The 25,620-nt window shown below is 31.9% G+C and overlaps 1 protein-coding gene across 1 annotated transcript; it reads left to right on the forward strand.

Annotated features, from left to right (window-relative positions):
• Positions 1-6,743: 6,743 nt before the first annotated feature.
• Positions 6,744-8,208, forward strand: LOC142636645 (peroxidase 27-like). Its single transcript, XM_075810915.1, has 4 exons — positions 6,744-6,988; positions 7,075-7,260; positions 7,357-7,522; positions 7,653-8,208. Exons 1-4 carry the CDS (start codon positions 6,767-6,769, stop codon positions 8,066-8,068), a joined length of 990 nt encoding a protein of 329 aa, XP_075667030.1. The 5' UTR covers positions 6,744-6,766; the 3' UTR covers positions 8,069-8,208.
• Positions 8,209-25,620: the final 17,412 nt, after the last annotated feature.

A 25,620-nucleotide genomic window follows, 5' to 3' on the forward strand; every position in this document is an offset into this window, starting at 1 on the left:
GAAACACAGAATGTTTAGATTTCAATTTATGACAATTAGGACGAATGTGACCAAAGACACCATAACATGAACAAATTTAAGAACATCAGTATTCCTAACAGCAAATCTAGTCTCAGATTTTGGTTTTTGCCTCATTAAAGAACAATTTGGTCTTATATGATCAACAACACCACAAAGGTGATAGGTAGGCACAAAAACAAATTTCTTATGCTCTCTAACGATAGGTTTAGACATAAGTTTAGAAACTTCAGCGTCTACATTAGAACTTTTACCTTTGTCTAACCTAGCAAAATAAGCTTTTTCTTTATTATTCCTCTTGAAAGGAGGGATATAAAATTTTTCAGCTTTAGGCTTAAGAGAAGCAGAAACACTTTTGTTATCAACAGCAGGCTTGGTACTAGTCAAAATTTCAATTTTAGCCTTAGATTCAATTAACTCTTGTTCCAAACTTTTCATCTTCTTATCTTGAGAGGAAATTTGATTTCTCAAAAATTCATTCTTTTTATTAGATTCATCTAATCTTACAATCAATTCTTCTTTTTCAAGGTTAGCCAATTTTAACTCTTCCTTGAATTTCTTTGCAATTTTCAAAAATTTCAATAATTCCTTACGAAGAGATTCACAGGCATCAATAAAATCAACAGAAACAACAGTGCTCTTTTTATTCAAATTATCACAATCAAAAACAGTAAGACACTTAAAATTATCCATGATAACAAGGATCAATGATCAGCTCTTAGATCAAAAGGTCTAAAACAAAAGAGCTATCCGCTCTGATACAACTTGATAAAATTTTAGGCCCCTTAAAACACAATTGGATTAACCTAGATAACAAGCCAAGTTATTACTTAGTGAAAATTCTAGATCTAAGTTAACACAATCATATAATCATATCAATGTAAAGTGCTGAATATAAAAACACAAAGATATGATGACCCTGAAAAACTAAACCGGTAAAAAATTTGGGGAGGATTTAACCTAGCTATCCTCAAGGTAAACATAAATCCACTATGAAAGAATCGAAGTTTGTACAATAGCTACTTAGACCACTAACATCCTATTGCTACCCACTAGTAGAAAACTTACTGACATGACCACGTGCAAGTTCCGAGACCACAAACTCCTTTCTTGGATTCTCCTGCAAGTACAAGCACTCCCACTTGTGTATCTTTAAACTCTTATGGCAGTAAATGAATGATCATCAAGTTCTTGAAGTAATCTCCTTCTTGATAATCCTAAACTTGTGTGAAGGCAAGCACCTCTCAGATCTCACAAGAGATTCACACAAACAGCAATATGAGTAACAAAAAGACTCTAGAGAGTTTTTAGGTATAAATCCTAAATACAAAAAGAAGCACACTCTTCTTTTTCTTAGAAGCCTTTAAAAACGTGCTTAGGGTTTCCTTTATATAATGGGAGAAGTAGATCTGAAACCCTAATCCTTAATGAGCTTGGGCTAAGTTGGAAAAATCTACAAAAAAACAATCTGCACGAGCTTCGATCAGTCGAGTCTAATTCTCGACCGATCGAGCCAAGCAGAAATGTTCTATAAATTCTGCAGCAACTCAATTCTAACTTTACATATAAGACACATACTTTGAGCAGTCTAAACAAAACTAAAATGTTTTTATCATGGTTTGCCAACATTACAAATTAATGCTCTAATACATTTAAACCTAAAGGTCTTAGAACCTAACAGAGCGCAATGAACCGATAACACTACCTTAAGTCATATTCACCCCTCATTAATAATAAAGTAAAAGCTTTAAGGGTACGAATGAGAGATGCAAACACAAGATAACATCGAGACGTGTTATTGAAGAGGAAATTGAAGAACTTGGTGAAAAACCTCTTCACAATCCTTCAAGTCAAAATCGATCCACTAGAAAATGAAGTTAAAGTACACAAATAACAAAAGACCTTCCAAGCCTAGTCTACCCTATTTACTTAAGCCCTTCAAGCTCCTGCTACCAACTGCCTTCTTAGAGCCTTATCTTCTCTAATTTTCTGAATTCCACAATTCAGCCTGATTACATCTACCAATGAATGATACCTTCTAATGCTTCCCAGCAGCACCAAATTCTCATTTTACACTCAGTATGGGTTTGTTAAGTGTTTGGGCTAATAACCTCTCAAAGATCTAGAGCTGGAGAGGTAGGAGTTTGAGGAAAACCACAAGCAAATGTGTAAATGATTATGGGTATAATAATCTCTAACTCTTAAGTGAATTTTAAGGTTTTCTCCCTAAAAAGCACTGCTTACGATTTGTGAGTAATAAGGGTATATATAGTGTGGGTAAAGACTTGGTAAAACAAAACACAACTTTTTGCCAAATAGAGAGTTTTGCAGGTCCTTTGTGGGTTGGCCTTACCCACGAGATAATTACGAAAAATCCAGCCTGGCACGACTCTTCATGTTCCAGTCATGTGTTCTACATGTGGCTCTTTTTGCAGGTTGCTTCTCGCGAGACAGTTGTGAACCAGTCGCGAAATCCACTTGATCAACTTTTGAAGCTTGATTCTTCACCGATCTCCCACACTCATCCCTTACAATTAATCCTACATTCATACAGAGAAAACAATTGAAGAAATTACAATCAAATTTGGCACGAAATTAAAGCCAACACAAAATAGTTGAAAATCACAACTTTACAAAAATAAAGCACAAGTTTTTTTATGATACCTATTTATTGACTTTTCAAAGAGTTAATAACATTTTGGGACGAAGGGATTACTTTTTTAATAGTTCAATACCATCTTTTTTATAGAGTTCAAATTAAAAAATAATATTATATTCGCAGTATTTTTATAACAAATCTTAGTTGATGAGTTGTTACTGATTCTAATTTAGACCCACTATCATTTTTTCTCCATCAATAACAACTTACTGTCTAAGATTTTCACGAAATTGTTGTAAACTTAGCATGCACCTTATAAGACTAAAATGTTATATATATAAAATTGTGGTTCCTAATTTTACTCGTGCATATGCAGGTGTTATGAGCTAGGTTTTTTCTTTTCTTTTCTTTTTTTTCTTTTTTTTCTCTATTTTCTCTTCTTCTTCTTCTTCTTTCCTTTTTTTTTTTGGGTTTCATTTTTATTTTGTGTGCAAAGTTCAAAGTTTCAGCAATAGGTCCCATTGATATTTTTTTAATTCCTTTCTTTTAAATTATATTAACTCAAGGGCTGAAATGTGTTTCAAAGTTTCTGCATTAGGTCATATATATTATTCTTCTTATAATATGTGAGCTTTATAGTTATCTGGGATTTACATGCTGCAAGAGATACATATGTCAGATGTATAACATACATTCCCATAATATAAAAAGCTAGCATGCTTTGTGCATTATCTAACTATTTTATATTAGTTTTTACTTATGGTTTGATATTTATAGATTGAAAACAACAAATGAAATTGTAAACAATCGGCACTCTTTAAATCAAACTGCCCATTGATATATAAAAAAGAAGAGGAAATGGATAAGCAAGCAAAGTACACACATTTTTTCTCCTCTTTAATTTAGCACTGTCGAAAGTCTTACCTTTCTTGGAGATTCCGAATCAAAGGAAAGGCAGATCGAAATATAGCGTGAAAAAACCCAAATTGATATGAATGAAAGATTTTTCTGGAAGATGTGAGATGGGCATTGTATTCTTTTCTTCTTTCAGTGAGATTGGGCATTGTATTCTTTTCATACTTTCATCCTGACTTTGAAGTCAAAAGGTTGTTTTAAGGCCGCTATATTTGCACCCCCTCGACTCATACTCTAAGTTATCTAGTGCAATCTCATGTGTGATCATTAAGTATAGTTTGTAAGGGTCATATTTTTGTATGTTGGCATCTCTGATATCAAAACACACTTTTTATGTAATAGAATTTATTTTCAAGTGCGTTACATTTTATCTACAACTGATATAAATTGAAGAAACAATATTGCTCAAGAAAAGCTATCGTAGGTCTCAATATCTGGCTCGATACTTGTTGATCTTTTGAGAATAAAAGAAGATTTATGTCCAGACTAGCTTTTATATTTTTTAATTGAAATTGTAAGGAATTAATTGAGCCCAAAAATTAATTCCGCTAGGTCATGAAGTGAGATCAATAACCATGAAGTATTTGAAAGATCACCATTAATAATTCCAACAACTATATATTATTAATTTTAAGAAGGACAAATCAAATTCTTGAGCAAAAATATTTATTTAAGCATGATTTGCCCATTACACATTAAACGTGATTATTAATTACTAGTTGGATATAATAAAAAGAAGATTTGTGAATATACAAGTTATTTATTTACTTATTATTATTTTTTAGTAAAGATGTGAGGAATTCAACCCCAAAAAAAGTCCATGAGTTCATTGACATCTAGAGTTTAAACAATAGAGATTCTCAAAAAAAAAAAAAAAAAAGAGTTTAGTCAATCGTATTTAAAGGATCACAATAATTGCAACATTTATTATTAAGCTTCAGCAGGGAAAATCAAATTCTTGGGCAAAATTCCTAACACAATGTATGTTTATCTAAGATGCCTTGAAGGTGCTATGGAATTGAAGATAAGTACTTCAAAACCTAGGGTTAATTAGGGTTATATATCCATAAAATCTTGATATTCGAGTAATGATTGATGATAAATCATCAAAGCACCTTAGATAACTATAAGAATCTGATCTTAGCTAGAGTTGATGTTTGACTTTGAAAGCAGGAGCATCAGCCATAAGAATGTCAAGTGCCAGTTGTACTTCGGCTCTCTAAATTAGAAAATGACTTTAAGCTAACACACGCAATCCTCCTTTGGGCGTAGGTGATGCTCTGTATAGCATGGTCAACTGTCCTCTCACATCTTAGAGTTAGTTAGTTTACATGATTGTACAGATTTAATTTTTCTTTCTTTCAATATATACATATTGCTATATAATTTTTCTTTCAATAAGTCAATCAGATTTGTAGGTCATAATTCTTTTATTTTTATTTTTTACTACTAAAAGGTGACTTAAATTAAATATTATTTTCTCAACGAGTAGAACTTAAAGGGCATAAGTTAAAGACTAATAAAAACTCAATTATGAGTAATGTGTGTATATATATATACAGATACATGTTTATGATTCATTAGCTTACGTATACAAATTTATTGTGGTTTCAATTGTTTCTTTTGGGTATGTGTATACAATTTAATTTAATTTTTTGAAAATTTTTTACAAACATTAAATTAATGTATCTTAACCATTGCCCTTAGAGTATTCATCAAAAAATACATCAACTATCAATTAGTTAGTTTTGTAATTTTCACAACTATCCAATTGACTTAAATTAATTATTACATAATAAAAACAAAATGGTACTACACTACCTCACAACTTGTTAGAGCATTCGCATCAACTTATGCAACAATTTGTCTATTTTTTTAGATATCATACATTCTTTTTCTATTTTGCATACTTTTTAAAATACTTTATGTCAAAATATCTATTTACACTACATTTCATTAAAATATCAATTTTTCTTAATTTTTTAAAATTATTTCTCTTTCTTCACACACAACAACTAACATCCATTCTCTTCCATTATTCTCCGGATAGATAAAAAAAGAATACAAAATAAATAATGTCAGTGTAAATTTACACAGTCATTGTATATATACTTTTGACACCATTTTTCTTAATTTAATATGGATAAATTTCTGGCGTAAGAGCACTTGCAGCAGTGGGGCTAAATAGCTATATAGCTATTTTAGCTCCACCAAAATACCAAAAAGAAGCATGCAGCAGTGGAGCTAAATCTATTTTTTTTTAGCTCATTGCTACAGTGCACATCTATAGATAGATGTGCACTGTTCATGAGAGCTAAAAAAAAAAATTATTTTTTTATTTTGCGTTCACATTACTTTTTTATTGTGGTGTTTTTATTGTAGTGAGATGTATTATTTTATTGTGGTAGATATATTATTTTATTGTGATGTTTATATTATTTTATTGTGTTGAAAGCTAAAATAGATCCACTGCTGCAGCATGTGTGTAGGTAAAATAGATAAAGTAACTTTTGGTGGAGCTAAATTGCTAAATTTTTAGCTCCACTGCTGTGGATGCTCTAATTGGCTAAAATGTAAAATGTAGTTAATTTTTTTTATTATACAAAGCACATGTGCAAGTGCTCTTACATCACTAAGTGCAATATCATGCGATATGATAGAGCACTTCCACAAGTTGTTTGCTAATATTACACCTTTTTATTTTAAGAGCTTGTTTCAGTTCCATAGATGATAGAGAAGCATCAAGAAAAATTGTGCCTATTAAGAACTAACAATTAATACAATATACCTGTACACTAATTTTCACAATTACTAGAAGAACAAGTTGTATTTGGTTGCTTAACATCAATTTTATACTCTCCACTATTGACCCACATTCTCTTAACATGTACACCAATCATAATTTTTGAAAAATTCTGGTGCCAGAAACTTGTGCACAATTTTGCATAAAGTTGTGCACAAGCCTGTGGCACCAGATGAACTCTAATTTTTTATGACTTTTAACAGTTGATTAAAAAGTTCCTTCACATCAACAGCTATAGCTCAATGAAAAGAAATCAGAAAATTATTTAATCATGGACTTATTCCTTCGTTTTTTAATTTCAGTCAGCCAATAGCCATGTGATGACAGAATTTCCTCGAAATCTGATAGTTTTGGTTCAATATAAAATCGCACATACGTTGCACAGTATCTCAGAACCAAAAACCAAGCATTATCAGCTTTCTCTTTACGATATGTCTATGTCAAAGCTTTTCTCTTCTTTCTTTCTCTGTTTCATGTTTGTTCTTTTTGTCCTAGACCCCGCAAATGCACAGGGGCTAAAAGTAGGGTTTTATGCAAAGACATGCCCAGAAGCCGAGTTCATAGTTACAAAGGTTATAACTCAAACTATGTCAGTAGCACCTTCACTTGCTGGCCCTTTGCTGAGAATGCACTTCCACGATTGCTTCGTTAGGGTACGTAACTGAATGTCTCGTATTTGTTTTGTACTATTTTCTTTGTCTCTTTTTTTTTTTTAACACATATGGCTTTGTCTATATAGGGTTGTGAAGGCTCTGTGCTTTTGAATTCTTCAACAAAACAAGCTGAGAAAGATGCAGTTCCAAATCTTAGCCTTCGGGGATTTCAAATTATCGATAATGTCAAGTCTGCACTTGAAAAAGCATGTCCTGGTGTAGTTTCATGTGCAGACATCGTGGCTTTAGTAGCTAGGGATGTGGTTGCCGCGGTAATAAACACCTATTTCCCTCCAATTAATTTGTTAATAAATTTAGTTTTTATTGTAACATAATATATAATTACATGGATTTTATAATTCTTTCAGAGTAAGGGACCATCCTGGGAAGTTGAAACTGGAAGAAGAGATGGAAGAACCTCAAACTTGACAGAGGCCCTGCTAAATCTAATTCCGCCATTTGCTAACATTACTACATTGAAAAATGATTTCCAACAGAAGGGTCTAAGTGTAAAAGACCTAGTAGTGTTATCAGGTACTTAAACACCAAGCAATATTGTTATTAGTAATTTTATTGTGTAAAATTAAAGTTTTTAGTAAAAAAAAAAGTGAGTATTTACTTAGAAATGTGACTAATTTAATTAGTTGTTTTGTTATTAATTCAGGTGGACACACAATTGGGACTTCTCACTGCTCTTCCTTCACTAACCGTCTTTACAACTTCACCGGAAAGGGCATCGTGGGCGATGCCGATCCTACATTGGATCCCAACTATGTTTTAAGATTGAAGAGCAGATGCAAGCCAAACGATGTGAGCACACTCGTAGAAATGGATCCAGGAAGCTTCAAGACATTTGATGATGATTACTACACTCTTGTGGCTAAGAGAAGGGGTCTCTTCCAATCAGATTCAGCGCTTCTTAATGATCCTGAGACAAAAGCATATGTCAAACTTCAAGCCTCTACTCATGGTTCTACTTTCTTTAAAGACTTTGGATTATCAATGGTGAATATGGGTCGGATTGGAGTTCTCACAGGAAATTCTGGTGAGATCAGGAAACAATGCAGCAGGGTTAACTAATTAAGGACTAGGAAATAAAACCTAGCTAGGAACAGAAATGCAAAAAGTTTCCTAAATTGTCACGGTTGTACTTTTAAATAAACTTGGGTTGCTCAATGTTATATGAGCTTTATCAATATTGTTTGGTCATTCCAAAATTAAATTTCTGAATAAAATTTCTTTTTTGATTGGTTTTTGAAGTCTTCAAATTTGTGTATAGCCTTTTTTCTCATGTGGGATTTTCAACTAGGACATCGCTTGTGGGCATAAAAAGTCACAAGATTCTTCATGCATTATTTAACAATTTTATATGGATCTAAACTTATAATTCACTATTTAGAGATTGAAAACAGCTAAATAAATTCAACTGTATAATAGGAACTCTTTAAATCTAACAGGCCAATTATTTATTTAATTTTTTGGATAATAAATTTAATTTGCACGTCCGAAGTTGGCGAGTGGGGACGTGAACTTATCAACTTTTTTTTAATTAACTATGTAAAGTCTATGTTGATTAGCTTAATTCAGAGACAAATTTGTATGTATTTTATTTTCATTTTAATGTATTTTTACAGAACTTAATCGTAGTTAGGATAGATGTATTTGAGTCTCATTTAGTACTGGGAAAGCTGCATTCAAAATCTACTCTCAACTTCAAGCGATCTCAGGCTAGTTGCCCTACCCACAAGTGATATGTGGTAAACTGACAGATCAGAGTGCTGTCTAGGCAAGTTGCAACCATTTCGTGACTAGCTAGGTCATGACAAGGTCATGAGTTGCTTGATTAGTGTACTTTGTTTTCAGACAATATTAGGCTATTGTGATGATGCTAGCACACGCCCTCACAGCTATTGTACATGGCCAAGCCTTTAGATAAGAGTTATTGCAAACTCTAGGACAAAAGTTGAATATTCAAGAAGCCACTGTTAGGATTAGTGCATTAAAATTCTATTGTATACTATATTTGACATCATGTTATATGTAATAAAGTTGTTTTATTATTATCTAAAATAATGGTAATATGAATATTTGAACATTATCATATAGTCCTTGAGAGTTGAGATGCATAGTGTGTGATTTATGTGATTTACTCACAGAAAATATAAATCACAAGTTCTTTGTAAATTTAAAATCTTATTTGTTCGTTGTCGGTGATGAAATTGGGTATTTCATCTATGAAGATTATAAAATGTCAATTAAGATGACTTGTCTTCATCATGGAAGTGAAGACTTCTAGTTGATATGTTAATATGTTTTAAGTGTATAAGACATATTGAACTGGACCGCTGTAAGATTTATTATTTTATTAATTATTGTTAAATGAATAATAAATCTTATAACTTTCATTTACATAAACTCTCAATCCTAAGGAAATAGTGAATCCGATCATGAAATGTAGGTTGCTTTAATATATTAGGATTGAGATCTAAACAAACGATCAAAACATTAGTATGTTAGACAATCACACGTCATATTGGAAGAACACATATTCTCAAGATGGAATTCATAGTCTCTTTATAAAGAGATAAAATATTCCCTTGAGATATGTTCAATGAGTTTTGTTATTTAGTGTTAGGTTTAACCACTTTAGTAAAGAGTTACTAAAGTTTATATTTTATGAAATTAGATTTTACAATATATATATATATATATTTATATTTTAGTACTAAATATAATTAATGGTAACTTTGGACTTGTCAAGAGTTGACAAATAAGTCCAAAGCTCAATGGAGCTAAAGCTTTATTTGTCCATTTTTTGTTTCACTCCAAGTTACACACTAAAGCCCAATTGGACTAGCTCAAAAGGCTTATCCAATTAGATAATTAGTTATTTATTTAATAAGAGTTATTAAATAAAGTAACTACCAAATGCAAAAAAATATACGTATGATTAAAAAAAGAAATATTTATTTTTTTTCCCAAGAAACTTGGTGATTTTTTTGAACAAATACGTATAGAATTGATTGAGAGACCACACATCATAGGCACATTGTGCAATTAAAGTAAAGATTGAAAGTCTTCCCAAGTACAATCTTCATTTGTTTTGAATTTCGGTGCATCAAGGTATGCCTTCTTATTCCTTGTTTCTAAAATTTTGATGTTGCATATTATCTCATATGAATGAAGTAGATTCATTTATTTCCGTTGCGTGTTTTTTGTATGAGATACAAAACTATATTTTCATATATTTTCCCAATAGCCACCTCTCCTAAGAGAAGAGAGAATTGTTGGTTGTTAAGCAAAAACACTCCACATCTCTTTTCCATCTCTTTCAATCCTTGATTGAGATGTGAATTCCCTTAATCTCACCAATTCACAGTCCTTGTGAGTTGTGGTGAAGGTTCTTGGAAATTTCTGAAGCCAAATTCAAAATCCAATCTATTTGGTAGTGTTTCCATTGGTACTTCAATGGAAGGTTTCCAGTAAGCTAAAAGGAGAAAGGGAAGAGAATCTAGTTGCTAGTTGGAGATCTCAAGTACATTTTAGCTTATGGGCATGGAGGGTATATAGTATTCTATTGTACTGCAACTATCTTGTCAAGTGGAGTTTTTCAATGGTGTGGTTAAGGGAAAAGTTTTTCTGCCCGAGTTTTCGATTTTTCTCTTCCTAAACACTTCTTAGTGTTTAACTGTAGTTTGCATGTTTTTACTATTTTCTATATTGCTTTACAATTTACTAGAAGAACAAGTTTTATTTGGTCATTTAACATCAATTTTATTCTCTCCACTGTTGATCCATATTCTCATTGTAAAGTTGTGATTTTCAACTATGTTTTGTTGGTTTTAATTCTGTATCAAATTTGATTGTAATTAGTCAATCGTTTCCCTATATGTTTGTGGGATTTAATGTAAGGGTGAAGTGTGAGAGTTTGATGAAAATTTGTTAAAAACAGTGAAGTTCACAAATTGGTTGTGATTGGTTCGCGAGTAGACAACTTGTGAAAGGTCAGGTGAAAAATAAATGTTGGAAGTTGAATAGTCAAGTGCCATGAGGAATTTCGAGAGTCAATTCGCGACTGGACCAACTCACGAGATGACCAGTGAAACTCACTTCTCAGATGTTTTTAAATGTGCTTTCATAATTTCCTTACCCATACCATATAAGCCCACATTACCCATGGAATTGTATGGGGACTTTTAAAGAGAAAACCGTAGAAATACACTTGAAAAATAGAGATTATAAACTTACAATCATTTATGCAATTTCTCTTAGTTTTTCTCTACTCATTTATGAAATTTCTCTTAGTTTTCCTCTACTCCTACCTCTTAAATTACAAATCCTTAAGAGGTTCTTAGCCCAAACACATATCTCATCCAATCTAAGTGTTGAGAATTGTTTTGGTGCATGTGGGAAATACTAGAAGAAGTTATTGATTGGCGGATGCAATTTGGAGCTAATTACGGGATCCAGATAATTAGTGAACACATGACTTAGTGAAGTCTGTTGGGAGCTGGAATTCGGAGGGTTCAAGTACATTGGGTAAATTAGGCTTGGAGAGTCTATTTGATATTCTTATACTCCAACTTTATTCACTAATGGATCATTTTGATTTGAAGGACCTTCGGTTTCCTCTTCGATAACACATTTCGATAATATCTTGTATTTGCATCTCTCTTCCCTTACTTTTTATGCGTTACATTTATTGTTTATTGTTTATTTTTATGCATAAGAGAGTAGTTTTAGTTTATTGTTTATTGTGAAGTTGTGATTTACAACTATGTTTTTGTTGGCTTTAATTCTGTATTAAATTTGATTGTATTTTTGTTCAATCATTTCTTTGTATTTTTTGTGGGATTTGATGTAAAGGTTTAGTGCGAAAATTTGGCATAGATTTGTGAAGAAGGTGAATTCATGGCTAGCTCGCGAGTGAACAACCCGCGTAAGGCCACATGAGAACCACATGTTGGAATCTGAACAGTCTTATGCCAAGCTGGATTTAATGAGTCACTTCGCGACTCAAGCCAAGTCATGAGTGACCAGCGAAACTCACTACCTGAATTTGAAAGTGCGTTTTCCCCACTTCTTTACCAGCACTATATAAGCCCACATTACCCGCGAAATGGTAAGGATTTTCCAAGGAACTTTTGAGAGAGAAAACCCTAGCAATACACTTAAGAGTTAGAGATTGTAAACCCACAATCATCTACACCATTTCTCTTAAGTTTGCCTTCACTCCTACCTTTCCAATTACACATCCTTTAGAGGTTCTTAGCTCAAATACTTATCTCACCCAATCTGAGTGTTAAGAGAAGTTTTGGTACATGTGGAAAGTATTGGAAGAAGCCATATATTGATGGATGCAATTTGGAGCTGTAAAGTTATGATTTACAACTATGTTTTATGCTGGCTTTATTCCATAACAAAAAGTGTTGTATTTGCTTTTATTTATTCATTGTATTTTGTGGGATTATATCGTATTAGGTTTAGTATTAAGTTGGTGAAGAAACGAGCATGAATTCAATAACAAGTGAATTTCGTGAGAAGCTTGCGAAAAGCTAACCCGCAAAAAAGTCATGTGAGAAGCACATGCTGGAAACTGAAGAGTCATGCCAACCTAGAGAATTTCGCAAGTGTCTCGCCGGTAAGGCCTTCTCGCGAGATACCCTTGAAACTCACTACCTAGAGGATTTTTAAATGTGACTCTCTTACCCTTCACTCATACTATATATACCCTTATTACCCACAAAAGTAAAGGAAGTCATTCAGAGAGAGAAACCCTAGATGAGGTTTCTACAACACACACACCCATCTTTTAGAAAGAGAGCTACTCATCCTTAGTGAGAAATCATTCTAGCCTCTTCTCCTTCCCTCTTCCATTGTCATACTTTGAGAGGAGATTTGTACTAAAAAACAACACACACCTTTTCAGAGTGCAGAGAGTTGTTTTGGAGCTTGGAAAACTTTGGGGATTTGCCAAAAGAAGCAGGTAAGGCTTGGCAGATGCAATCGGGCGTATTGTGGGATTCGGAAAGCTAGACAAGACATGGTTCGGAGAAGATTTGTTGGAGTAGGAGTTTGGAGGGCTTAGGTGCATTGGGTAGATTAGGCTTGGATGGTCTCTTGCTATTTATGTATCCCAACTTATTGTCTAGTGGATTGATTTATCGCTTGGAGGGTGGCGTAGAGGTTTTTCACCGAGTTCTTCAGTTTTCTCTTCAATAACACATCTCCACGTTATCTTGTGTTTGCATCTCTATTTCTTTACTCTTGTACTTTACTTTTATTGTTTGTTGTTTATGTTTATGCACTAGAGTAGTATCGGTTGATTGCACTTCATTTACTTTTGTTTTCGCACTTAGATAAATTAGAGTAAAAGCAATCTAGCCGTAATCTTTTAATTGGGGGTCTAAACAAGCTCTTCTATATTCACACAAATTCGAGCTTTTAATTGGTATTAAAGCGGGTGCACTTATTGTGGTTTCATTACCTAAGTGTGATCTTTGACCCCTTATGTATTTTGCCATGGATAGTGTTTTGTATGCTTCTATAGATGTTTTGGATGATGTTGATTATAACATGCCACGTGTTTGTGAAAATGCCTCTATGAGTGTTTATCCACATGATTGTGATGCCATGTTACATGAATCTTTGGGTGTTGTTGATATTCCAAACATCAAACTCTTGAAGAAAGAAGCTAAGAAGTTTCATAAGAATTTGACCAAGTTTTATTGTGAAAAGGATGATTTGATTGCTAGGCTCAATAAATCCAATAAATTGGTTGAAAAGTATAAGAAGCTTGCTGAAAATTCTCTTAAAAAGCTGAAAGAGTTTGAATGTTTGAATATGGACTTGGATGCTAAACTTGTTTTGTCTAACAAACTTGTTGATGATCTTAAATGTGAAAATGAATCTCTTAAGATGCATGTCAAGTGTTTGATTGCTAAACCTATTGCTAAAAATGAAAAAAATATTTGTTGTAATCATGTTGTGTTGCCCGATTTTGTGCTTAGTGTGAGTTCTATCACTAAAGACAAATCGGTGTACATTTCTCCACACAAAAGAAACCAAAAAGTGGAGAGAAAGGCTCTTAAGTCTAAGCCTCTATTTAGGTCCCATCCTAGAGAATTGAGTATATCTAAGTTTGTTCCTACTTGCCACCATTGCGGTGTGATTAGTCACATAAGACCTCAATACCCCATGTTGAAGAAAGAAAAAAACCATGGTGCTAGATCCCTCCCTAAAAAGCCCAGTGGACCTAAACCCATTGTTTGTCACCATTGTGGTATCTTTGGTTATCTTAGACCTCATTACTCTAAGTTTCAAGCTCTTAAAAGAATCAAAAGAAAAGAGAAACTTGAGCTTCTTGGAAGTTGTGCTAAAAAAGGTAAACCGGATTTAAGTGAAAATAACATGTTGTTAAAGAAAGTGTTTAATGCTCTTAACTCCTTATCTATGTGTGTCTCTGGTTCTTATTCTTCCAACCCTCACCTCACTTCTCTTGAGATACTCATTTCAAATAATCGTTCCGTTTGGATAAGGAAGGGTTCCTATAGTTGAGATTTTGCTCTTTAGGTCCTTGATCTAATTCTTTTGATCTTTGTAGGACTCTTTATGCATTCGATACTTTGTCATGCATTTGTGCATCATGCATCTCTTTATATGCATTGTTTTGTTTTTGTTTTTTATCTTACTTTTATGTCTTTTTTATGTGTGTAAAAATATAAAACCACATAAAAAGTGAAAAATTCAAAAATTTTGATCGTATATATTTAAGCACATATCACATGTGAGTTTGGCCTAGTACCTTCATATTAATGGCGTAGTGCATTTATGAGTTTAGATTGTTTTGTATCCACATCTATCTTTGTGGGAAAAATCTTGAAATCTATGTGGGAAAAATCTTGAAATCTATGTGTGATTGTTGTAAATTGATTTTCAAGCTTGTCATGAATGATTAATCAATAGTCTTGTTGATCTTGATACATGTATAGACTTGTGCCTATACATCTTCCCACATTTTTATGTTTCTGCTCTATAGCTCAACAAATATCAAATCTCAAAAAGAGATAATGAGCTTTAAAAGTTGTCGCACATACTAGTATTTGACTAGGAAAAAGGGAAAACGACTTGTATTGAAATGTATGGTGCCTCAAAAAGCCAAAGGCTTACTCATACAATTGAAATATCAAAAATTTCATGCAACAATCTCAAAATGAGATGTAATGTGATTTTTATGATCAATAGTTACAAGTTGTAAGGAGCTAAAAAGAAAAGCTTCAAAGTTTTGTGATCATTTTCTTGTGGGAGGTAATATATGTTCATTACTATAATTGAGATAGACCACTTGACATAGTACTATAGTTATGTATGACTTGATTGAATTGATCATTGAAGTTTCACTCTAGACTAAGGATTTCTCCACTTTTGATACACACACACAATACACAAGTTTAATGTTCAACGAATGTCTATTCACAACAAGAAAAGAGTCTACTAGCGAAGGTAAAATGCCCTCGTAAAAATTCAAACATCATCGTAAAAAGTTATTAGCGAATGCATATAGCCATCGAAGGCCTTCGTATTTGCTCTTGTTGCTAAAACAGATTTTGCAACCATACCTTCGTAAATAGATAATTTACGAGGGCTATTCACCGTCGTTATTGAACAAATTTGCCCTTACAAATATATTACCAAACAACGAGAAAAGTCAACGACTTATTTTTATCGAGGGGAAGCAGTCGTCGTTAACAACTATTTATGAGGACCTTTATACCTTCACAATTAATTATTTCCGATTTCTAAATTGATGACATACTTTTTAGAGACAAATAATGTTGTCGCTAAAATTTGTTTATAAGGGCTTTTAACCCCTCACAATTAGTTAGAATTAATAGTGACAACGTTAAGCTGTCACTTAAAACGTTTCTGCAAGGGGTTAGATGGCGTCACTATTCTATAAATTGTGAGGGACTTTGTCGTCACCATAAAGTTATTTATGACCAAATTTTTATGTTAATGATAATATTTTATATAATATTTTAAATATTTTATTATTTATTTATTTATAATTTATTTTATATCATTTTTGTTTAACTATCCTATTACAATTGTTCAATGATTACTAAAAATTGATCCATTGAAGCATAAAAATTCTTACAAGTTCAAACTTTACAATATAGAATATACAAAGATATCCTGAAATTAAACCATGACATAAAAATATTGTTTTAAACAACTAGAATTATGAAAAGATCTATATTAGCTTTCCTCTAGGTCACCCTCCAAGTTGCTTTCGACCTCCATGTTATTGTTTGAGTTGTCCTCTTCATCTTTGCTAGTACCATCCTTAAAAAAAAAAAAAAAAAAAACATGAGTTAAAATGAAACAATTAAAGTGAATTTGTATTTATATCAATGCTTCAATAAATAAGTACACATATTATTATATCAAATATAATCATATAATATATCTTAAACAACAGTAATAACTTTTTTTTTTTAATTTGACAATAATAACAGCTTAATTTGATTACTTAAACCACTATCAAAATTAAATATAAATTAAAATAATATAACAATTGTGAAAAATGTAAACCACAAATGATGGTTAGAGAGAGTGCAAGAGAGATAGAGAGAATTTATGACATGTATTTCATTTATACTCACCCCTCATTCTCCATCCATCCATTTATCCACCATCTTTTTCCAAAAGGGTGTAGGAATGAAAGAAAGATCATTCTTGTAACCATCATTTTTCTTTGTGTACTTCTTAAAATAGGATTTTTAATGTGAAATATCCAATTAGAATAGTGGTGTTTCACATATTCCACAAATGCCTTCTTAGAGCGTACATAAATTGGACCCTTATATCTTTTAGAACTTTTAGTGGAATTATATTTCAATACGGTTTACCTTAATACCAGATATTGCAATCCATAACACACCATCCCAATTCCTTATCACAATAAATGAGTGGTTAACCTGCAAAATAAGAGTATAATATTTATAAAAATGTTATCAATGCACTTTCAAACTTGAGTATTGTAATATTTATTTTATTAAGAACAATCAATCTAACATGTTTCTTTCTTTAAAAATGAAGATGCATAAACTAAAAATAAAGGCAATAAGTAACACCATTAATAAATGGAAAATTCCTTAAAAAATATGTGTAAGGCATTCCTGTCAAACCAAACATGTGTGCATTGTAAAGGAACGCCTGACATTTCACCAAGGCAAAGAAAATGTAAAAGAAAATTTCAAGCCACGCTTAAAGACTACCACAAAATAGGCAGTCTTCTATTATCCTTGCACCAACTACGCAGTACTAAATAAAACCATCAATCCCTTACAGCTCTAGACGTGTGTCAATATATATATTGCTAAGTAAAAATGATTTTATTTAAAGAAGACTACCTCATGCAGATATGGACCACATATCATGTTTTCTTGAGCTTTAATTTACATCCATGTCAGATAAGAAGCACGATTAGAATTTTTTAAGATATAAAATCATTTGTAGATGCACAAGTTTTATGAAAATGATAGTACTCTTTAATCTATGATGCATTGAATCATATACCTATTAGGTTAGCTGCCTCACTTGCTAGCAATAACCGCTATTTTATCTATGGTTTTTCTTTAATAATTATTCACTAATTATGCAATACCTCCCTCCCCTAAAAACTTCTCTTAAGTGCAATTTATCCTAAGAATGGATCATTCAAACTAGTGCTTGTATTGGACAAATGAACTTTCACTTATTTTTTAGTTTCTTTTCATCTAATATTCAGAAATTTGACCAAATTATCAAAAAAAGTTCAATCTAAATCGATATAAACATCTTTGTTAAATTAATATAGACCAACCCAAACCACTATTAGATGATTTATTATTATTTTTTTTTTATTTGCAAAAATATAGTTTTAAACCCAAAAAAGAAAAAAGTTAGCATATAGATATAGCTCTGTCATGTTCATGTGTAGCACCATCCTAAAGCCATTAACTAATTAGCGTCCACAAATCTCTTAATTTATTTATTTTTGACTCTCTAGGTAATTTTTACGAGCATTTGGCATGGATACTCTGCCTCTATGGAAACAATAAAAAAGACATTAGCAAAAGACAAGGGCAAGTCCAAGTTGATTACTAAGATGAAACATAGAACCAAAAGTAGTATGGTACTATAGTAAAGAGTAACAAACAAAGTGGGGTTGATAAGGTTACCTAGATGAAGAAAGATTATTGAGTTCGGCAATGGCAACCTCATGGGTTCTTAGTTCTTTGATGAGCCCCACTCTGATGCTATACAAGCGTATTATTATACTAATACATAAAATTAGTAGAACAGTAGAGTGCCAATCAATGGTAACATAGGCTTGTCCATGGGTTTAATAAGAAAAGGAAACTGAGCATAACAAAAAATAACTTACAAAATTCACAACATGCTATATCAAACAACAATGGCATTCATTAATTAACAAAAAAAATTATAAAAAAAAAAAACTTTAGAAAGAAAAGAATAACTTAAAGTGAGTGTGGGTTTGAGAGATGATCTAATGAAGAAGATCAGATTGGTGGCAGTGGGTGGTGGCTGAGGTGAGAGAGAGTAGATCTAAGGCAGCGACAGCTACAGCTGGGGCGATGGCGGTGGTGGTGGCGGCGGCGGCGGCGGCTAGGGCTAGGGAGGTGGCTAAGGGCAGTGGATATGTGAGAGAGAGAGAGAGCTCGACGATGGTGAGAGAGCTCCGCATGGTGAAAATGAGAATGGGTTAGAGCATTCGAATCCCATTATTCTATCATATTCTATTTTACCATCTCAAAAAACTATTTTATCAATTATACCATATCATTTTATAATACTCCCAGCATCCCAACTTTTATTTTACAAGACAACACATTAAAATAATATAAATTATACAATAAAATATATTTCATTCTTTCTCTAATTTTTGTCTCCCTTCCTCTTTCTCAACCAGTGGTCAAGTATCACAAAGAAAACCCAATACCCTAGCATAGAAACTCATCTCAAACCCTAGACAAACGCAACACACAAATTTATCCAAAACCCCAAACAAACCTAGTTCAAAAATTCATCCCAAACCCCAAACAATACATCCACCTCCCAAACCCAAATCAACCCAACCATCAACAACACAACTAAACAATTCATCCCTCCTAGTCTAATTTCATGTTGTGCTTTTATTTTTAGAATACATGCTCACATGTTTATAGTAGCTCGAGTCTACACATGAATGCAGACACATGGCAATACATATTCCTATTCTCACACACAGTGAACATCGATTCCATACAAACAGAGCATGTTTGCACAAACACATTTTCAAAAACACATACAAACAACCACAGCAAAACCCAAAACCCCAAATCAAACTGCATCCACAACTCAGATGCACCAACAACCACAATAAAATCCAAATCCCCTTTTCAAACCCCCAAACCAAAACCCAAATCATTTTTTTTTTCCAAATCCTAAAACCCCAAAAAGAAAATTAGATCCCTAAATCCACAAATAGGCAAGCAATAAAACAAGGAACTTTCATAAATCAAAGACCAATAGAAAATTTAAAAGAAAATAAGATAAAAGAAAAGAGGAAATAAAAAATAAAAAATAGAGAAGGAACCCAAGAGAGCCACTGGTGGTGGCTTGCGGTGGTTGTAATTTTTGGTTTAGAGAGAGAGAGAGAGAGAGAGAGAGAGAAAGCTACGGCTTAGAGCTTCGGCCAAGGGGTCATGCCATTGTGGGAGGTTGAGAGAGTGAGGGTGCGAGAGAGATATAAAAGGCACCGATCCACGCCGCTGCAATCATTTGCCCACACCACCACAACCACCAATGCACGGGCACCAATCCACATAGAGAGGGACAAGAGAGGGGGAGGGATTGAATGAGAATCAGAACTGAAAAAGAAAAAAAATAATTAAAAAAAAAAGAGAGAGAGAGAGAGAGAGAGAGAGAGAGAGAGAGAGAGGAGCTAAGATTGCACGGTGAGAGAGAGAAAGGAGACAAAATATTAGATCAGCTAAAGAAAACAGTAAAAAGGAATAAAATATTGGTAAAAGAAATGAATAAAATATATTTTTTTTTTATTAAAATTGAGCTACAATGTGATTCTTAGAATTACACTGTAGCAAAATTGCAAATTGCAAATTGCAAATTTTTTTGTAATAGTAGCTTTTTGCATGTCCGGATGTAGAGGTTGCTTTGGGCTTTTATGCTAAATTAAACCAACATATGGCATATGGCATTCCCAATGTGAATGCTCTTAGAGGGAAAAAAAAATGGAGTTGGATGGGAAATGAAAAATGAGTTTTTAACTTTTAAGAGCTTGAGAAGTGGGAGCCGAATGAAAAGAAATAAAAGAAAAAAAGAAATTAAAGAAAAAAGCTTTGGGGAAAAAAAGGTGGGAAATGAAGAATTGGGGGAAATTTTTCGCTGTAGTGAAAAATCTGGGGGGAAGCATACAGTGACATTTTATGGAACATGTCTATGCAACACATAGATTAATTAATAAAATAAAAATGAAATAAATTAGATACAATTCACATATTTGAATAGTTGGCCAAAAATAGATAATAAAAAATATTAATTATCTTATGTCACATGTTAAAAGAAAAATATGTAATCACCACAGTGAGCTAAGAACACAATATGTAATCCCCACAATGAGCTAAATCATACAATAAATTAAAAATTTTAAATTTAAGGGCTCTTGGCATTTGATTTGGGGAGAACTCATTTCATAATAGGTCTACTATTAAACCTCACTGGCTAATGAAATCATGAAGGAGGTCTCTTTTTGTGTAATCGCTTAGTTCAGTCCTCATTAATTGACAAATCACATCATTCACTACAAAATGATGGCATCTTGATGGTGGCTAGGAGTCTCTCCAAAATGTGACTGCAACTTGGGAAATGTTGGGATCTTTATTCCATCTTAACGTCACTCCTGGCTGTCACATGTTTTTCAAAACGGTTTTCAAACTAAAACCTTTTTTTTCCCTTTAAAATCAAAACCATGAATATCTTTACACATGTATCGTTCTTGGTGCAACATGTATCATTGTTTGGATGTTCCATGAGTATTTTGTGCATTTTGTAGTTTCGATAGCGTTTTGGTCAATTGGAGGTTCTAATTTTCAAAATTTTCATTTTAAAGGTAAGTTGCAAGTAGGTATCTATTTGGATCACACATAGAAGTGACAGGGGGGATTAGCTTAAAAGTACTTTCTTTTAAGTTATGTTTTAAACCTTGTTTTTCACCAAAAGTTTGATTTCCAAAAATTCTCCTTAAAAGGCAAGATAATAGTAGACATACCCTTGGATCACACATGGGAGTGACATGGAACTTTGGGCCAAAGTACCTCCTTTAGATCATATATTTATTCAATTCTTTCACCAATCTCTTTTTAAATCCAAGATATGAGTAAGTGTCCCCTTGGATCACAAATGGTTGTGATAGGGAGAGTTAACCCAAACTTCTTCCTTTAAAAAAAGTCATGTCAATTAACGGTAGATTTGTTAAAATTCACATCAAATTAAGAAATATGAGGTTTGGTTCAAGTTACAATTGATTTAACTCAAAAAATGTTACACCTCCCAGTAACTTATTATTGAATTCATATTTTCCAAATCCAACCGTTAAATTACAAGTTGTATATGTTCTTAATATTCATGCCAATCAGATGTAATTTACCATTTAATCTATAAACTCATCTTCTATGCATTATTTTAAATTATTAAAACTTGAATAAAAAAAATTGATTAATGACATCACTATTGATATTTGATCACCTTGAAATTTTGTAAGCATGAACAATATACGAAGATAATATAATTTAACGGTAGATTGTTCAAAATTCACATTGAATTAAGAAATATAGGGTTGGATTCAAGTTACACCTGACGTAAATCTAAAAAATGTTAGACCACCCAATAAGTTACTATTGAATTCATATTTTGAAAATCCAACCGTTGAATTACATGTTCTATATGGTCTTAACATGCATGCCAATTTGCATGCCAATCGGATGTAATTTATCATTTGATCTATAAACTCATCTTTTATACATTATTTTAAACTACAGAAACTTGAATTTAAACAATTGATTGATGACATGACAATTAATATTTGATCACCTTGAAATTTTATAAGCATGAAAAATATATGAAGAGAATGTAATTTAACGGTAAATTTGTCAAAATTCTCATTGAATTAAGAAATATAGAGTTGGGTTTAAGCTACACATGTTGTAACTCTAAAAAATGTTACATCACCCAATAACTTATTATTCAACTAATATTTTAAAAATCCAACCATTGGATTATATGTTATATATGTTCTTAACATGCATGCCAATTTTCATGCCAATTGGATGTAATTTACTATTTGATCTATGAACTCATCTTTTATGTATTATTTTAAACTACTAAAACTTGAATCTAGACAAACGATCAAAAACATGGCTATTAATCTTTGATCATCTTGAAATTTTGTAAGCATGAAAAACATATGAAGATAATGTAATCTAACGGTAGATTTGCTAAATTCACATCGAATTAAGAAATATAAGGTTGAATTCGAGTTAGACCTGACGTAACTCTGAAAAATGTTACACCACCCAATAACTTATTACTGAATTCATATTTTGAAAATCCAACCGTTGGATTACATATTTTATATGATCTTAACATGCATGTCAATTTTCATGCTAATTGGATGTAATTTACCATTTGATCTATAAACTCATCTTTTATGCATTATTTTAAACTACTAAAATTTAAATCTAGACAATTGATTGATGACATCACTATTGATATTTGATCACCTTGAAATTCCGTAAGCATGAAAAATATACAAAGATAATGTAACCTAACGGTAGATTTGTCAAAATTCACATCGAATTAAGATCTATAGTGTTGGGTTTAAGTTACACCTAATGTAACTTTGAAAAATGTTACACCACCCAATAACTTATTATTGAATTCTTATTTTGAAAATATAACCGTTGGATTACATGTTCTATATGGTCTTAACATGCATGCCAATTTTCATGTCAATCGGATATAATTTATTATTTGATCTATAAACTCATATTTTATGCATTATTTTAAACCGCTAAAACTTGAATCTAAATAATTGATCGATGACATGGCTATTAATTTTTGATCACCTTGAAATTTTGTAAGCATGAAAAATATATGAAGATAATATAATCTAACGGTAGATTTATCTAAATTCACATCGAATTAAGAAATATAGGATTGGGTTCGAGTTACAATTAACATAACTATAAAAAATGTTACACCACCCAATAACTTATTACTGAATTCATATTTTGAAAATCCAACCGTTGGATTAAATTTTATATATGGTCTTAACATGCATGCCAATTGGATGTAATTCACCATTCGATCTATAAACTCATCTTTTATGAATTATTTTAAACTACTAAAACTTGGATCTAGACAATTAATTGATGACATCACTATTGATATTTGATCACCTTGAAATTTTGTAAGCATGAAAAATATGCAAAGATAATATAATCTAATGGTAGATTGGTCAAAATTCACATCGAATTAAGAAATATAGGATTGGGTTCAAGTTACACCTGACGTAACTCTAAAAAATATTACAACACCCAATACCTTATTATTGAATTCATATTTTGAAAATCCAACCGTTGGATTAAATGCTCTATATGTTCTTCACATGCATACCAAATTTTATGCTAATCGAATGTAATTTACCATTTAATCTATAAATTTATCTTTTATGCATTATTTTAAACTACAAAAACTTAAATTTAAACAGTTGATTGATGACATGACAATTAATATTTGATCACCTTGAAATTTTATAAGCATGAAAAATATATGAAAATAATGTAAAATAATGGTAGATTTGTCAAAATTCACATCGAATTAAGAAATATAGAATTGTGTTCAAGTTACATGTGTTGTAACTCTAAAAAATGTTACATCACTCAATAACTTATTATTGAATTCATATTTTGAAAATTCAACCATTGGATTACATGTTCAATATGTTCTTAACATGCTTGCCAATTTTCATTCTAATCGGATGTAATTTACCATTTTATCTATGAACTTGTCTTTTATGCATTATTTTAATGGGAAGAAATTTTTATTCACTTTTGAGAGAGAGAGAGAGAGAGAGAGAGAGAGGGTGCAAAAGGCAAAATTTCTTGAATTTTAGGCTATCATTTTGAAGTTGAAAGTGCTATCATTTTTTTTATGGGTAAAATTCTTTAGAAAATAGGGACAAACCTTTCTTATATAGGATGTATATAAAAGTTTTTTTTAGACCGTAAACAAAATGTTCATATAAAGAATACAAAGTACTATATGTTTATGCGTTTCTTTTTATTTTTCTTTGAATTTTAGAATAACTTTTTTCTCCAAAAATAATTAATATTTTAATGATTTTTTGCAAAAGTCAATCGTGGCCCTCGCAAATAATTTAGTATTAGTAATGACATATTTTTTACCCACACAAAAAATAAACTTTTTGCAAGGGATTTTATTGTCTCTCAGAAATAATTTGGTGGGAACATTTCCCTCCAAATATTTTGACATTTTAATGATTATTTGTGAAAATCGATCCTAGCCCTCGCAAATAATTTAGTATTAGTAACGGTTTTTTAACAGTAAAAAATAATACACTTTTTGCGAGAGAATTTTAATTGTCCCTCACAAATAATATGGAGAGAAAATTTCCCCCCAAAATATTAGTATTTGTGACGGCTATAACACATAATTGCGACAGCTTGTTTTGTAGGTCACAAATATTTCACATTTTACCAAGTATTTGCGAGGGCTTTATTTTGCCATCACAAATAAGATTTTGTGAGAGGGTTTTTTGGGTCCGTAAAAAATTCTTGGTTGCTAATAGGCGTTTTTCTTGTAGTGATTTCATTTGTATGTTTGTACATGTTCAAATGTGATGTGTGTGTACTCAATCTTATGTGGATCAAACCAAAAAGATTTTTGTTCTTTTTGTTTGCTTTTGAAAGTTATTTGCATCACCCATTGTTTTCAAAGTTTTTCAAGTTGTTTTTGTGTGAAAAACATGATTTTTGGGTGTTTTCGTGACCTATTTCATGTGTAAGCTTAGTCACGAGTTAAATGGTCCAAATTTCAAGTTTTTAAACTTTGGACAGAGAATTTCGCGACTGTTTTTCAAGTAAGGATTACTTGCGAAATTACCAACGAAATTTTGCTAGTAAGGTACCAGCGAAAATTCCCAACTTCCCACAAAAATTTCTAGATCAACTTTTTAAAGGGCATTTCATGAAACATTTGTTTTAAACTTCTCCCATCTTCTTCCAAACCCTTAGTTTAATGTTTTTACTTCAAAACCCAACTAAATTCAATTGTTTTTCTTTCTATTAACATCTCTAAGGCAATCTTTAACTCTTTTAATTGATTTTAATCCATAGATTATGTTTTGGGGGTTTTATGTTCATAGTTGGGAATCTCTCAGATGGGGGTTAGAAAACTTAATTTTTGTCAATCTTTTTTATTGGGTTTTGTTTTAAATGATAATTTGCTTTGGATGTTGGCCCCTTGTGGAAAAAATAACATGTATT

Source organism: Castanea sativa, chromosome 5, assembly GCF_040712315.1.
Source record: "Castanea sativa cultivar Marrone di Chiusa Pesio chromosome 5, ASM4071231v1".
Classification (NCBI taxonomy): Eukaryota; Viridiplantae; Streptophyta; class Magnoliopsida; order Fagales; family Fagaceae; genus Castanea; species Castanea sativa.

What these genes read in the sequence shown, in the direction of transcription:
- LOC142636645 (XM_075810915.1), top strand. Translation starts at nt 6,767, where the DNA reads ATGTCTATGTCAAAGCTTTTCTCTTCTTTCTTTCTCTGTTTCATGTTT. An exon ending in CTAGGGATGTGGTTGCCGCG is followed by an intron (nt 7,261 to 7,356) that starts GTAATAAACACC and finishes TAATTCTTTCAG; the next exon opens with AGTAAGGGACCATCCTGGGA. An exon ending in AGACCTAGTAGTGTTATCAG is followed by an intron (nt 7,523 to 7,652) that starts GTACTTAAACAC and finishes TTATTAATTCAG; the next exon opens with GTGGACACACAATTGGGACT.